The sequence below is a fragment of the Canis lupus genome, chromosome 33, assembly GCF_003254725.2.
Source record: "Canis lupus dingo isolate Sandy chromosome 33, ASM325472v2, whole genome shotgun sequence".
Taxonomy (NCBI): Eukaryota; Metazoa; Chordata; class Mammalia; order Carnivora; family Canidae; genus Canis; species Canis lupus.
In genome coordinates, this window is record NC_064275.1 from 25668169 (window position 1) to 25685530 (window position 17362).

The 17362-nt window shown below is 37.4% G+C and overlaps 1 protein-coding gene across 1 annotated transcript; it reads left to right on the forward strand.

Moving 5' to 3' along the window:
* Positions 1 to 951: 951 nt before the first annotated feature.
* On the forward strand, positions 952 to 12157 carry CSTA (cystatin A). The gene is made up of 3 exons (XM_025475495.3): positions 952 to 1224; positions 8710 to 8811; positions 11912 to 12157. Exons 1-3 carry the CDS (start codon positions 1159 to 1161, stop codon positions 12038 to 12040), a joined length of 297 nt encoding a protein of 98 aa, XP_025331280.1. The 5' UTR covers positions 952 to 1158; the 3' UTR covers positions 12041 to 12157.
* The last annotated feature ends 5205 nt before the right edge of the window (positions 12158 to 17362 follow it).

Below are 17362 nucleotides of genomic sequence, written 5' to 3' on the forward strand. Positions count from 1 at the left end.
TATTCACATAAAACAGCAACTTTGCTTTTAGATAATTTCCCTGCAGAAGCCATCACACATGTACAAAAGGAAAAAAATGCAATATTATTGATAAGGGTAAAAAAACTAGAAATAATTCAAATCTTTATCAGTAGGGGAATGAGTATATAAAATGTGGAATAGCATATAGCGGTTAGAATAGATGATAGATAAATCTATCATAGGATAACTTTAAAGGAAATCAATTAGATTGATCTATCTGTGTTTCAACTCAAAAATATGTTGAGCAGAAAAAAGTATATAGAGAGTATGTGTTTAGCATACAACTTAAGTAAATTTTTAAAAACACATTAAGTAAATATATAAAGTGGGCTAAAAGGATTCCAAACCCACAGTGAATTTTACCTCTGTGGAGGGCAAAGTTAGGGGGAAGTGGGAATGAGAGGCTAGTAATATTATATTTCTTAAAAAACAACTACGAAAAGAAAAAGAAAAAAGGGAAGTAGGTAAGATAAAGCGTTAAAAGTTTTACATCTGGGTGATAGAAATATAGGTGCTTCTTGTTTTATTCTTTGCATTTTTCTGCAGTTCTAGAAATGTAAAAGAAGAAAGAAGGAAGGAAGGAAGGAAGGAAGGAAGGAAGGAAGGAAGGAAGGAAGGAAGGAAAAAGAAAAAGGAAAATACAAATATCCAACCAAAGTTCTCCAGAAAGACCCTTTTACTTTCTTTATAAAGTCAAGTAAACTCTAAACAATCGGCCTTGATGTTATTAATAAATATACCTTTAAAGTATAAAATTTTGTATTGGAGGTTTTAAAGCATTGGGAAACTGGTTGTGGCTCCAGATTTCATTCCTCAGATGCAACAGGATGAAACTATTGTCTAAGAGAATGCAGAGAAGTCTGACTCCCCGCGACGACGTTGCTCCCTGGATACACCCATTTGTATCCAACCCTCATTCTCCCAAACCCCTAATGGCATATTCTGTTGAGGAAGCACCATGGCTTGCTTCAAGACATATTCATTTTCCTTGTGCCTTTTTGCTCTTTGTGAAAAAGAAAACTTTCTGGAGGCGGAGCTTGTTTGAGCAACAACACCCTCTTTAAAAACCAGAGTCTCCACGCTTACTGGATCACTTCAGTTCCAGCATCCTGCCTAGCAAAGAAGCAATTAGCCAAAATGATGCCTGGAGGCTTAACTGAAGCCAAACCTGCCACTCCAGAAGTCCAGGAGATTGCTAATGAGGTGAGTTGATGTCTCTCATGAAAAGGATTGATCTAATATCTTGGTTCCTAGGTGGGCCGTCTTAAGCGTGTGGGTGAACTTGAAAACCAGAACACTGAGAAATGTGGGGTTTTGTTCAGCCTTCCCTACAACTAAAAACTTTTTCAGATGAAACCTCTAATAATCCTATGAGAGTGATCTTGAGCAAGTAACATCCCTTCTCTGAGCCTCAGTTTCCCCATTAATAAAAGAATTTATATTGGCTCATCTTTATAGGCTTACAATGTATGATTCTAGGATTACTAATTCAGTCTGTTGAAGCTTCTAATCTTACCAAATGGAGCCAACATGTAATTAAAGTCTGAAGTTGTTAACAATTTGACGAACTAGACTTCACACGCTCTGCAGGGAGATTTTTTTAAATGGGTTAAAGGAAGAACAATATTGCAAAGACAATCCACTTACACACTTCCTGCCAATTTGCCTAATAGAAAATATTTCAGTCTCTTCATATTTAGAAGATGATTAAACTAGTAGGAAAGAGGCGTGGCATAGTCTATGGTGATTCCAAAATTGATTACGGTGAAAACAGAACTCAATGTTTTTAGTAAGTTGATATATTTTTCTAAGTGTTGTTTCACTGGCTATCATCTATATGATAAAATTTTATTATACTGCATATTTTATGAAAAGAAAATTTATATAAGTTACTATTTTAGGTTTTTAAATTGTTCCCCTATTTTCTTGTATCGTTCCTTGTTTTTTCTCTGTGAAACTTCATTCTATGACTCTGGCCAACAAGATCAACTTCTTGTGTAAGTGAAAGAGATAGGATCTCTATGTTAGGGCTCTGGAGTGCTCCCCAGAGATTGGATGCCTGGAATTCTACATTCTTTGGGGATAAATCTTTCCCTTTCAAGAGTTCTTTTAAAAAACATATACTTTGTAGCTTTTCTTTCTTTAATGGGTAATATTGAGTCATTAATACCTTTATTTGAGTTCCTGTATCAGTTCAGTTTTCTCAAAAGTCAATGTACACATAAATTACCTGAGGGCCTTGTTCAAATGCAGATATGGTACGGTGGGCTGAGAGCCTGCATTTCTAACCAGCTCCCAAGAGATGTTTATGCTGCTGTCCATGACCTCGTGGCCTACAGGACTGGAGATACATGATATTCTAGAGGCCTATGGGAGATGGGCTTTCTAAAAGCAGAGCACAGAGGGTGCTTGGTGGTGCAGTTGGTTGAGCCTCTGACTCTTGGTTTCAGCTCAGGTCACGTCAGGCTCTGAGCTCAGCACACAGTCTGCTTAAGAGTCTCTCCCTCTCCTTTTAAAGCCCTTCCCCTTGCTCTCTCTCTCTAAAATAAATAGATAAATCTTTTATAAATAAATAAATAAATAAATAAATAAATAAATAAATACTGAGCACTGCAAAAAAATTCTCAATTCTACTTATGAGATGAAGATCACCTTCTTGCTCTGCTGATCTCCGTGCTGTAAGAACTACATAAGGTGATGTGCATAACAATGACTTGAAAACAAGAAAGAAATATGCATAGGTGAGGCATCACAGGTATTTGCTTCAAATCTTTGCTTCACCTATGACCCTGGAAACTCCCCCTGAGACTCTCTAGGGACCAGAGCTGTAAGGGAAATGGGGAAATAACTGAGATTTCGTTTATAGAGAGTGTGCAGAAAATTTTAATGACTTTTAAAAAGCCTATCTTCTTTAGAAGAATAATTTTTCTTTTAATAAGAAGCTATAAGAAGGCCTTGCATTGTTAAAAAAACATCCATCTGTGAGCCACATCTTAAATTATGAAACTAATTTGAAAATGTGTTTCTTCCTGCTTACCTCAGGCCCCAGCCCTGCCAAGGAGGTAGAATGAGAGCTTGGTATTAACAATAGCTGTAGGGCAGACCCGGTGGCCCTGCGGTTGAGCACCGCCTTCGGCCTGGGGTGTGATCCTGGAGACCCAGGATCGAGTCCCATGTCAGGCTCCCTGCATGGAGCCTGCTTCTCCCTCTGCCTGTGTTTCTGCCTCTCTCTCTCTCTCATGAATAAATAAATAAAATCTTAAAAAAAAAAAAAAAAAGCAATAGCTACATCACCCCGGAAAGTTGCTTTGAAGTTTCAAAAGCCCTATCTTCCATGCGACCTCTCCTTTGATCTTCATAACCCCTGGAGCAGGGAAGGAAATCATCATGTCCATTTCTCACATAAGATTTCAAACTGAGATTCAGAGAGATTAATATCTGCCTAGTTAAGAAGCTAGACTATCTTCAGATTTTTGACCTTCTGCCTTTTCCCCTGTACAGTGGCAGGAACATAGAGAAGCATGAGAGTTGAGGGAAATACATGGTATGGAAAGTTGCCTTATCTGTGCAAGCAGTAAGCCTCAGATTTAAATCAATTTGAGAAATGAATATCAGCAAATCATTTCTTGAATATCTCTAAGGTGTCCAGCATTGTGCTAAATGTTGTAGAAGATGCATAAGGACTTTAAGACTTGGCCCCTGCCCTCAAGGGATTTACAGTCCATTTAGAGAAGTCAAGATAACTGGAACATAATAATAAAACAATCTCCAGTTAGGAACATTTTTTAAATTGTAGGTCTGTAACCAGGAAGGACATTAGAGATTGCCCATCAAAGCTCCTAACTTCCAGGTGAATAATTACTGTGTAGTAATTCAGCTCCTGGGGTATTAAGTTCCCAGTTATCATTTGGCACTGCTCTCACAGGAAAACCTTAGGGAACAATTCCCAATTATGTATTAGAAGGCAGAGGAATGATCAGTTTAGGAAGCACTTACCTATCAATGATAAAGTTTATCTCCCCACAAACAACCCCAAGAAGCAGGTATTACCAAAACCACCTTTAGGTGAAGAAATTTAATCAATACCTCCAAGATTATAGAATTAGTTAGGTGCCCAGTCAGAGCCAGGCAAATAAGTAGGTGTTGGTGGTTATACATTTAGTATGATCTGAGGTGGTCCTAAGGAATACCACCACTACCTGTCATTTACCTTGTAACTTTATCTCTTTGATGTTTTTTTATGTATTCAAACTTTTTAAAATCACCTGTTAAAATGCAGGTATTAAAAATAAATAAACAAACAAATAAACAAATAAATAAATAAAATGCAGGTATTCTTAGAGGACATGAAGTTTATCAGCTTTCCCTGTCCTTAATAGAGAGCTTCTTAGTGGAATGCCAACTGAAGGAAAAACTCCATTTGGGAGAGAAGGAAAGGAAAAGGGAGGCCATCTCATAGAGAGGGGAAAGTAACAAAGATAAAATAAGAACTGCAGGTTTAAGGAATTTGATGTCAAAAAGAAAGGGATGTTGGATGAGGTCAGAAAAAGAAGAAAATCAATCAAAGAGCTTGGGGTTGAGAAGACTTGAATATTTCTGAAGGAAGAAAAAAGGGAGTATCCCCATTCTGAAGATAATAGACACTGAAGGATAATTGTGTATCATGTATCACTAAAGGATGTAAATGGTACTTAGGTCCCATGTACACATGGAAAAAACTCTCCTTTCCCAGGATTCTCTGTATTAGTTGAGGGTCTCTGCTATCCTCTTCTATCCTCTTTCCTTTGTGGGAAAGCAAAGTGTCATGAAGAAAAACAGTCCTGCTTTCTTCATTCAGAAAACATTATGTACAGAGTACTGTGTGAATTGCTGTAGGGACAGAAGGGACACCAAGATGATTCTTGCCTTCAGAGACATTTACAAAATAGAAGATAAGAGATACGCTCAAGGAAATAAAGAGCTATACTTGGCCTGAGAATTGGAATGAGAATTCTGACTATGTTTATGTGCAGGAAAGAACTGTTATTTCAATAATTATTTTTAGAATAAGGTCTATTATTATGCATGTGCAGGTATATACACAACACCACACACACACACACACACACACACACACACCCCTAAGTCAAACCTAATTGCTGAATGCCATTCCTGGCAAACACACAGACCATAACACTATACAAACACCTCCTCTGCATACCATCAAGGACACCACACCTTGGAGCTTAGCATGTCACAGCTGTCACTCACCCACCCATTTGTGTTCTCCTCTCCAACCACAGCCTCTTCATCAGTCACATCTCCACTGCGCCACACCCAGAGAACCTGCCATCCAGCTGCATCACAATCTTTCAGGCACTTATGCTCCTGTCTTCATCATCAGAATATGCCTAGGTCCACTTGAGCACTCATCTAGCCGGGACCCATGATGGGTGGTTTCATGAACTCTTCCACCCCTGATGGCTGTTGACCCCGTGCAATTCTCGCATTGCAATCCTCAATTAGAGATCACTCCCACTGTCACCACTTCCTCTTCAGCTTCTGCTCCAGGTTCAGAGAACTTTGCTTAAGGAAGTTGTAGAACCACAGAAACTCACTCAATAGAAATCTATGAATTCATGCCAGCAAACAACCCCAGCAGGAGCCTCAGGCTACCAGAACATCCTTTCAGTCACATCCTATGGGCCCTTTTCTAGAAACCCCAGAGAAGTGGACCTGGACCTCCTCTCTCCTTGGTTTCTCAGTCCCTCCCATCCCCATGGCCCCTCCAGCCAGTATCTCAGTTCCTTCTCTTAAAAGACTGCAGTCATCTGGTACAAGAACACTCCCAATTTCCTTACGCCCTGCTGGATCTCATTCTTCCCTCCAGTCCAAGACTCTTTCCCTTCCTCTCTTATGTGGGGTGCCATCATTTCTTGCATACCAGGTACCTTGCCCCATACATGCCCCTTCCTTCAAAACATAGATGACAAATGTCTATAAGTCACTTAACAGCTCTACTCTACTTTTATGCTATATGCAAACTCTCCTTTCTTACTTTGTAAAACATCCCAAAGTATGGTGAACTCATGTTGCCACTATCACCTTTCTACCCATTCTTCTCTAAATTACGCATAGCCCAGTGTTTCTGCAGAATGATTATAGACGGGGAAAGTGCCTAGGTGTTGGGTGCAGCATGGCTCAAATCTTCAGATCCCAGAGAACTAACAACTCACCAAGATTCATGCTCTGCAACAATAAAAATATCTTGAACAGCTTTAGGGTAATTGTGCCAGTTGTTCCTCTCTGGTAGCATCCTTTCTCCGGCTGGGGCCCAAGTGACAAACCCACACTGTTTCTTCCAGCGTCTCAGCCACTACCATGCATGACAGGCTGAGGAAGGTGAATGCCAACTGTGTTCAGCTCAAGGTCTGTCTGTGTACCACCAGGTCCCAGACCACCACTCCCAGCTGGCCTCCATCCTCCCAGCACCCATCCCTGGGCAGGGGTAGGGGTGTTCAACACCAAGCTACCTTCTGAAAATCCACTGACCATTTCCTTCCTATTATGCCTCCTTACTTGCCCTCAGCTTAGACCTCATCACCCCAGATTCATAGCACCCAACACTAGAAGAACACCAAACTGTTTCACTGGGAAAAGAGAACAAGGCGAGGGGTAATAAGTACAGTAAACCTGAAATCATGGCACACAGTCTAACAAGTGCCAGTGCACTTACCAAAACAAACCAGAACATTGGAAATCAGCTCTCTTATGGAAAATTCTGGACTTGTGGCCTGCACAGATGCAGGAGAAAGGTTACAAATTTTGATCTATTTTTTAGGACAGTTAGAAATAAAATTTTCTGATATTCGGTAAAAAATAAAACCAAACCACCATCACCAAAAGACTGGAAACCAGAAGGAATACAGGTCATTGGAACAGATAAATCAGATACTTACACTATCAGATAAGGGATTGAAAATCTTAGGTTACTGTAATTAATAATTTTTCAGCCTTCAGCAGTCATGTTCTCCTCACAGCTTCAGGTCCCTCATTTGTGAAATGAGATTTGAATAGACAATTTTGGGTTTGGAGATTAACCCTTTCCAACTCAGCTCCTAACTTAACTGGTACCCAGTGTTGGCTCAGAGGGATTAGACAGGGGAAGCAATAGGACAGTAAGGCTACTCTCCCTACTCGATTTCTCTCTGCATTTCTGCCTACCTTTTCCTCCTCTCTCCTGCACCCTACCTCTTTCCATTTGGGTTTTTTGCCCCTCATGATTTGTCTCCTTCCTTTCTCCACTTTGAAGCTTCATTTTCCATCTCACTTTCCATCTTCATTTTCCACCTCAAGAAAGCAATATCACACTCTTCTCATCCATTCTGAAGGTCACAGGAGAAATGGATAGTGGTCCATGAGGTGCTACATCCTCTAAAATGGTCTGAGAACTCAAAGAGTTGAAAAATGTTTACATCTTTGAAAACCAGTTCTGGTACACCAACCAAAGCACCAATAGAAAAGGATTCAGTATATCTGTCCACTGATGGGAAGGACTGAACGGCCTTGGGAGAACCCAGATGCACAAGAGGCCCGCCTGAAATACGTAAAAATGCTTTAGTTAAGGGAAGGGAGGCAATTTCCCAATAAACAAGATATATCGAACATACACATCTACTTTCTTTTAGATGACAGAAAAAGATTAGAAGAGAAAGGCTACAAAACCACAAATAGGAAGAGAACAGGAGATAGGCAAACACCACCTCAGAGATACTGACCAAACCTTGGAAGACAGAAAACCAGTGAACGATGGAAAATGACTGGGCCACCTAGACGGAGCCCAGCCACAGAAGGGAAAGATGAGCCAGCAGCAAGTGGATTCATGGTGCAGAATTTCGAAGTGGCTCAAGCACTAGCAATGCCAGAAACATATGAAGATGAGAGTGAGGCATAGGGCTAACACCAGGAAAACCGATGGCAGATCTGTATGAGGAGCAATGAGGCCGCCCCTTTCACTATCTTCCAAGCTGTACTCTTATCTTAACAAAGTGAGTCAGAGAGAACATAGTGGACACTAGCATATCAGGCTCAGCTGAGGGAGGGATGAAGGACTGATACTGAAAACCAGTAGAGTTAGTAAAAGTTCATAGATTGCATTTGAGACTCTCCAGTCCTTTGTCATGCTTGGTTCGGGTAAGCTGGCACCAAAGCTTATAATCCCTCTGTGGTAGACAGACTGGTGGCCAACAACCCAATCCCTGAATCCTGTAAACGTGTTATCCCCCATGGCAAAGGAAATTGCAGATGTGATTGAATCAAAGGTCTTGAGGTACCCTATATTATTTTTGCAACTTTGAGTCTGAAATTATTTCCAAATAAAAAATGTGGAAGTGAAGTAGTAATTATTGCTCTCCCTCCCATTTTTATTAAAACTTCTTATCAGAGCTTTACTAGTGAAAACATTACCATATTGCCAAATTGCCATGCTGAGTTGATGTAAATGCAGCCTAAAGCAGAAAAATTTAACATTTTAGTTAGCCCATGTAATTTTTTTGAAGATAGATGGTTTCTTTTCCTTGAAATACCAAAAATACCTCTCGTTACCATGTTCAAGGACCTTTAGAAACACAAGGTTCCCGGACTTGTAAATCACACAAATGGAGTCCCATATAGCTTTGGTAACGTGTTTCCTCTTTTTCTCTTCTTAAGGTTAAACCTCAGCTTGAAGAAAAAACAAATGAGACTTACCAAGAATTTGAAGCCGTAGAGTATAAAACTCAAGTGGTGGCTGGAATAAATTACTACATTAAGGTTAGAGTTCAACATCCTTGATGAGTTCACCTTGGCACTAAAAGATATGGGATTTTTCACTTGGTGTGATGCTTCCTGTCACCCCTACCATTTTTGTCCCTTCCGGTTGTCCTAAATGAAGGTGCTTACCTAGCATGAAATTGAGAGTGGTAATAGACTCTCAAATTTGGTAGATGATGGTATATTTATACTATCTGTTTCCTATGAATTTAGAAAGCTCTCTTATGTTGACTCCTTCCAAATTACAATTACAATTTACAAATTACGTTTGTCAAAAATCGTATAGAAAGAGATTTCATAACAGTTCCAAGCATGCTTAGTTTGTGGCTATAGCGCTTTCTGTGTAAAGTGAGAGAATATCTCAGTTGCCCACGGGCTTGGAGCTGAGCCAGATGCTCCACTCAAAGCTTTATGATTCTATGTGTCTACACTATATGGATTTTAGGAATGACTTAAATACATTTAAGGTGGGAAAATAGTTGAAACCTCTTTTGTCTTTTACATAAGCATTTTGATTAACACAATGTAAACAATTTTTGCAATTCAAGTAAGTGGATTCAATTTGTGACACTGAAGGTATAGTTTAAAACAGTGGAACATTTAAGATAATTTAGAATTTAATTCATAGCTACATCAACAAATTAAGTGATGCACTATCCCAGTTGTAACTGAAGAAAATGCTTGCAAAGTTGAGAGAAAACCAATTCAACAAGTCAACCGTAGATACTTGAGAACTATCTTCATCTTTTTGTATTGAGATGATAATTCTGATTTAATAAATAATAACAGATATTCAAACGTATGTGCTTGATCTTTACAAAACCATTTGACCAAGGCACAGTCTGGCTTATTTTTCTTTAACAATTAACTACTTACGACATAAAATGCTTAAAAAATGTTTTCAGCAAAAAATTTAAAATAACAGATCCTAACCAGCTCAGCATAGGAAGATTACAACACTGGGTCATGTAAATGGATCAGCGCAGTCCTACTGAATTTGGGCTCCTAGCATATGCCAGGGTCCTGTGGTGGAGCACATGAATGAGATCCCGCCTTATCCTCAGAAAGCAATGGCACAATCATTTCCTCCTTTCTCAATCTGCTTTCTTCACAGCTAAAAAAGAATGTTTTCCACTTAAAAATGATTTTGTTCAAAGACAAGAAACATTGCATCAAAATTGAAATCATTGTTTTAATAGTTTACAATTAGTCCTAGTTCATAAATTTCACAAATTAACCAGCTCATGTATTTCCTAAAAAGCTCATCAAGAAACTTGAAAATTTCATTCCTTAAGACCACTTGCCTGGTTAACTTTCTCATACTGGATTACAACTGCTGACTCCAGTCCCCCCATTACTTCCTGCCATCTAGCTGTTGATCTCTGCTCTGAACTGTTCTCTACATGTAAGGTCTTTCTGGTGATGAGACCTTCTATGTTCTTTCTCAAGTATCTATCAAGAGGCAGGTGGTGGAATGGAAGGGCTGCAGCCTGTGGTGTCAGGTAGTTCTGGGTTTGATCCCCTGTTCAATTTGTGCCACTAGTCAGTGCCTGTGTGATCACAGCCCTTCATCTTCTCTGAGCCTCAAGGGCCTTATCTGTGCAATGCAGATAAAAACCTACTTTGCCAGATGTTGTGTGGAATAAATGAGCAAGAAATTTACTGAGCACTTACAACGTGCCAGGCAGGCTCTGTTCTTAGGGCTGGACATGTATTATCTCTTTGAATCCACTCAACAAATCTATGAGCTAAGTGTGATGATTTCCCTTGTGTTACTGATGAGAAAATGGAGCCCCAGGGAGATGGAGCAACTAACAAATATCATACAGTTGTAAGAGCAGAGGCAGGATATGAAGCCAGGTGGTCTGATGCTGAACTACTGGCTGTGCTGCTTCTAATAATGTATGCAAAGGCTGATGTCCTGTTCTAAGTACAGAATAAATGCTTTTAAAAGTTTACATAGAAAAAAAAAAAGTTTACATAGTAGGGGAATCTGAGTGGCTCAGTTGGTGGAGCATCTAACTCTTGATCTCAGCCTGGGTCTTGATCTTAGGTTATAAGTTCAGGCCTCACGTTGGGCTCCATGCTGGGTGTGGAGCCTACATGAAAAAAAATGGTTACACCATAGAGTGAAAATAACATTGATATTGGAGTCTAGATGTGGGTTTTGATTCTGTCACCTATTAGCTGAGAGACTTATGGAAATTTACTTAATCTCTACTAATTACACAGATGCTTTCTGCATCTGTAAAACTGTCATGGTTCTACCTTTGTTCAGGCCCATAGTAAGAAGTATATAAAATGTTCATCATAGCCTACAAATCGTAGTAAACATTTGATAAATGGTATTTGTTAATTAGGAAGGGACATCAGAATGTAAACAAATATTATTCTATGACAAAACTTTTATTGTACCAACCAAAAATGAAAGTTTAAATTCTTATCATGATTATCTAGGTCCTAGATTCATGCCCACACTACCATTTCAATTTTCATACCAACGACTTCCCAGCAAGAACCCTTCACTTTATAGGGACACTAGACTGTCCATCCTCTGGTCCCTGCTCAGTCCTATCAGTGGGCATTTATAATGTAGGTTCTAATAGAGATATGGGAACAAACATCCCAAATTTTCTAGGACAATTCTGATTTTCCTCCTCCCTTCTCAAACCATGTAGCAAATAAAGTGTCCCAATTTGGAAGTCAGAAAACAGAATCAACAAAGAAACTGTCCTTTGTTCTCTTGCATTGTGCATCTTTGAAAATGAAATGCACCTTCATTTGTACCCAAAGTGGAAAATAGTAAGAAAAAAGAAAAGAAAAGAGAAGAGAAGAAAAGAAAGAAAAGAAGAAAAGAAAAGAAAAGAAAAGAAAGAAAAGAAAAGAAAAGAAAAAAAAAAAGGGCTTATGCCTCTTGCCATGCCTTTAGCCTGCCCTTTATCATAAAATAAGGTGATAGATTTATGAAAATCAAGAGTCTAAGAAATACTGTTCTAGAAAACCTTATTTCATTGAGTCTTTAAGTCTGAGAATGTTTTACATGGCAAAGTTGCATTTGAATGAATCTCTTTTTAATTTTTTTCTTTTTCTTCTCTTTTAGGTGCGGGTAGGTGATAATAGTTATATTCACCTAAAAATATTCAAAGGCCTTCCTGGACAAAATCCAACTTTGACACTTACTGGTTACCAGACTGACAAAAGCAAGGATGATGAGCTCACAGGCTTTTAGCAGCACGTTCCAAAAGTGGTCTGATATTTTCTACTGGCTATTGATTAATGTTCCCTGCTAATAAATGTAACAACAAGAAAGCATTCCTTTTCAAATAAATTGATTTCTTCAACTATTTATCTTTTGTGTTAAATAGTATTTACCTTTTCTTTCTCAAAGTCAATGTTATTGCTTTAGAGTAGAAATTCCATACAAATCAATGTCAGCTGGAAATCTTATAGAACTTAGGCCCAATGCAACTTGCTGAAGAATAAGACCACTACCACCACCACCACCACCATTCTCACCATAGGCAGGCTAAGAATCTTAGCAATCACAGGGCACAATATTCCATCCCTAGCCTCAGATTTTAAAATTAAATCAGTTATTTTATGAAATATATTTATATATATTATATTATATATTTATATTTTGAAATAATCTCACAAATAAGTTGCAAAAATACTTTTTTCCAGACATTTGAGAATGAGTTACCTACAGTGATGCCCCATCATCCATCAACACTTTAGTTTACATTTCCTACTAACAAGCATTTTCTCCTGAATAACTGAAATGCAACTATCAAAATCAAGAAAGTAACACTGATACATATGCTAACATCTAATCCCCAGAAAACATTTAGTTTCCCCAGTCATCCCCAAAATGTCCTTTATTGCTAAAAGTTCCAGTCCAAAACCAAGTGTTCCATTTAATTGCTGTTTTTCTCTTTTCTAAAACCTCTATTAAGATATAATTTATATATCATATAATTCATCCAATTAAAGTATACGATTCAAAAGTTTTTAGTAGATTTAAAAATGTGTGCAACCATCACAGAGACAATTTTAGAACATTTTCATCACTTCAAAAAGAAACTCCATACCTTTTAGCTATCATCCCCCCATCCTCCTCCACAACTTCACCCCTAGTTTATTTACTGTTTCTATAGACCTGCCTATTCTAGACATTTCATAAGTTTTTTTTTGTTTTTTAAATCTTTTTTTTTTTTAATTTTTATTTATTTATGATAGCCACACACACAGAGAGAGAGAGAGAGGCAGAGACACAGGCAGAGGGAGAAGCAGGCTCCATGCACCGGGAGCCCGATGTGGGATTCGATCCCGGGTCTCCAGGATCGCGCCCTGGGCCAAAGGCAGGCGCCAAACCACTGCGCCACCCAGGGATCCCCATTTCATAAGTTTTAAATCACAAGTGGGTTTCTGCAACTGGCTTATTCCACTTAATAAAGTGTTTTGGAGATTCATCTATGTTGTAGCATGTGCCAATGTTTTATTTATTTTGTGGTCAAATAATATTCACTTTTATGGATATACTACATTTTGTTCATCCACTTATCAGTTGATGGATATTTGAGTTGCTTTTACCTTTTGGCTATTATGGACAATGTACAAACATTTGCACACTTTGTTTTGTCCATACATATGTTTTCATGTCTCTTGGGTGTATACCTAAGGCTAACTTGCTATTTCATATGGCAACTCTATATGTTTAATTGTTCAAGGAACTTATGGCCTGTTTTCCAAAGTAGCTGCATCATTTTACATTCCCACCAGCAGTGTAGGAGAGTTTGGATTTCTTCACATCCTACAACACTTGCTATTATCTGCCCTTTTGAGTCTAGGCATCATAATGGTATGAAGTGGTATCATATTATGGTTCTGATGTGCGTTTCCCTGATGACAAATGATGTCAAGTATCTCTTCATGATCTTATTATCTATTTGCATATCTTCCTTGGAGAAATGTCTATTCAGATCCTTTGCCCATTTTTTAATCAGGCTATTTGTCTTTATTATTGAGTTGTAAGATTTCTTTCTTTCTTTCTTTCTTTTTTTTTTTGAGTTGTAAGATTTCTTTGCATATTTTGGATATAGTCTTATCAGAGATATACTTTGTAAATATTTTCTCCCATTCTGTGGCTCTTTTTTACTTTTTGATACTGTCCTTTAAGTATCAAAGTTTTTAATTTTAATGAAATGCAAATTATGTTTTTTCCGTTTAAGTTATTGTGCTTTTGGTGTCAGATCTAAGGATCCTTTATCAAATCCAAGCACATGATCTACTCCTCTGTTTTCTTCTAAGAATTGTATAGTTTTAATATTTACCCTTAGGTGTTTGATTCCTTTTGAGTTAATTTTTTATTAATGAGTTAATTTTTCTTAGTTAATTTTTATAAGTAGTATGAGGTAAGGATCCAACTTGATTCTTTTGTAAATGGCTATCTAGTTGTTCTACCACCATTTGTTGAAAAGTCTATTCATTTCCATATTGAATGGTCTTGGCATCCTTGTAGAAACATCACAGGCACATAAATTCATTTTCTGGATCCTCAATTCTATTCTATTAGTCTACATGTCTTTCTTTATGCCAATACCACACTTTTCTTGATACTGTTGCTTTGTAGTAAGTTTTGAAATCAGCAAGTGTGAATCCTCCAATTTTTTTCTTTTTTAAAAATGTTTTGGTTCTTCTGGACCCTTTGAAAGTCTGTATGAATTGTAGAATCAGCTAATACATTTCTACAAAGAAGTCAGCTAGGATTCTAATAGGGATTATGTTGAATCTGTAGGTCAATTTGTGGAGTAATGCCATTTTAACAGTATTAAACCTTCCAATCCATGAATATGGGGATGTTTCCTCAAATATTTACATTTTCTGTAATTTCTTTTGATAATGTTTTATAGTTTTCAGGGCATGAGTTTTGCACTTATTTGTTAAACTTATTTCTAAGTATTTTATTCTTATGGATGCTATTGTAAATGAAATTGTTTCCTTAATTTTATTTTGGCTTATTAATTGCATGTGTATAGAAATGCAATCAATTTTAGTATATTGGTCTTGTATTCTTCAATCTTGCTGAAATTGTTTATTGGTAGATTTCTTAGGATTTTCCTTTACAACAAGATCATATCATCTGCAAAGAAAGATGGTTTTACTTCTTCCTTTCCAGTCTGAATATCTTTTATTTTGTCCTTAATTACTGTCTAGAACCTCTGATATAAAGTTAAATAGAAGTGGTGAGAGTGTATATTGTTGTCTTGTTCCTGATCTTAGAGGGAAAGCATCCAGTCATTCACTAGTATGATGTTAGCTGTGTGATTTTTGTAGATGCCCTTTATCAAGTTGATGACATTTTCTTTTAGTTTTTCTTTTTTAGTTATGAAAAGCTATTATATTTTGTCAAATGCTTTTTTTCTGCATCTTTTAAGATGTTCATGTGGTTTTGCCTTTTATTCTTTCACTATAGAGTTTAACATTAATTGATTTTTGAATGTTAAGCCAATTTCACATTTCTAGAATTAATCTCATGTGGTCATGGTGTATAATTTTTTTCATGTGCTAGATTTGCTAGCATTTTGTTGAAGACTTTTGTATCTATACTCATGAGAGATATTGATCTATAGTTTTCTTGTGATGTCTTGGTTTTGGTATTTATGTGATACTGGTCTCATAGGATGAGTTGAAAAGTTTTCTCTCTTCTACTTTTTGGAAAAGTTTTTTGTAGAATTGGTATTAATTATTTTTTTAATGTTTGGTAGAATTCAGTAGTGGAGCTATCTGGGCCTGGGCTTTTCTTTATAGGAAGTTTTTGATTACTGATTTAATCTCTTCACTTGTTATAGGTGTATTTAGACTGACTCTTTCCTCTTGAGTTGGTTTTGGTATTGTCTTTCTAAAAATTTATTCATTTCATCTATATTATCTAATTTATTGGCATATAATTGTTCATAGTATTCCTTCCTTGGACCTACCTAATGGATTTTGGACTGAATTGTTAGGAAGGAGAAGTAAGGAAGAAGTACAAGAAAGAGGAAGGAGAAAGGAGAGAAGGGAAAAGAGGAAATTTGTTTTAAAGATGCCCAAAATAATGTCTCCCTCTGTTCTGCACTCTGTTCATCACGCTACTAGTGCCACTTATCAGTCCCTCTGTTCCCAAATAATAATAGTATATATTAAGTGCTTATTATATACCACATAGTGTTCTAAAGACTTTACACATATAACTCATTAATTCCCATAACAACCTCATGAGATAAATATTGTTATTATCCTCTCTCTATGGAAGACTGAGTGTAGAGAGGTTAAGTTACTGCCCAGAGCCTCATGGCTAGTTAATAAAGTGAAGATATAATCCCAGGCTATTTGCCTCCAGGACCAATGCTCTTAATCCCTACACTCAGAATTCATTTGCTTATGTATTCTGTCCCCCGTAGGACGTAAGGGAGAGCTTGAAATAGTTATATATATGTGTATATATATATATATATACACATATATATATATATAATTAAACTATTCTTCTTAAAAACAATTTTAACGTGAAAGATAATTTTTTTAAAGGGAGTGACTTATTGCATTTCCCCCAATCAAGTTTGAAATGGAATCTGGGAGCAAGAATTTGTACTCTATTGCAAAAATTGTTTTGTCTAACCCCCAAGGGAGAAACTGAGAGAAACCACTGCTAGATCCTTCATAATAAAGAAACTGTCCTGTTCATCTGCCTTCAGCTCCTAGCACATAGATATTAAGTTCAATCAATGAACTAGTATTAATGCCATAGGGCTCTTAGGTAACAGAGCATACCAGAAATGATCCCATTGGCCTAATAATAAGAATCCTTTTCTGAACAATGCAAACATGGACACATGAACATCTATAGCTATAAACTCAAAGCAGCTGGTCAAGTATATACACAACTTTAATCATATTGATTAGATTTATTTATACATTATCCTGATTTTGGTATAGAAGTCTGAATATACCACAGATTTAAAAAACTAATCTAATAAGGGGCATATAGAACATACGCAAAGACAATTACAGCATTTCACTGTCAGAAATAAAAGACTTGAATAAATGGATCAACATAACCTGTCACTGGTTAAGTAGACTTCATGTTAGCAAGAACATGGTAACAAACAGGAATAAATAGTAAAGAAGACCAAGTAATGTGTGCAGTGATTCTCAATCGTCCCTGCATATTGGAATCATTTAATTTATAAATTTTTTAAAAGTACCAAGTCGGGGGGGCATCTGGGTGGTTTGGTTGGTTAAGTGTCTGCCTTTGGTTCAGGCTATGATCCCAAAGTCCCAGAATGGAACTCTTGGAATAGAGCCCAGAGTCTGGCTCCCTGCTCAGTGGGGAGTCTGCTTCTCCCTCTCTGCCCCTCCCCCTGCTTATGTTCTCTCTCTGTCAGCCCCTCTCTCACTCTCTCTCAAATAAATGAATAAAATCTTTAAAATAAAAGTCCCAAGTCAGGCCCCATGCAGACTAATTGACTAAGAATCTGAAATAAAGTCCAGATGATTCTAATGTCAGCCA

Excerpts from the sequence above, each read along its gene's own strand:
- CSTA (XM_025475495.3), top strand. The coding sequence starts at position 1,159 with ATGATGCCTGGAGGCTTAACTGAAGCCAAACCTGCCACTCCAGAAGTC. Across the intron at positions 1,225-8,709 it reads TCCAGGAGATTGCTAATGAG|GTTAAACCTCAGCTTGAAGA; the intron begins GTGAGTTGATGT and ends TCTCTTCTTAAG. Across the intron at positions 8,812-11,911 it reads GAATAAATTACTACATTAAG|GTGCGGGTAGGTGATAATAG; the intron begins GTTAGAGTTCAA and ends CTTCTCTTTTAG.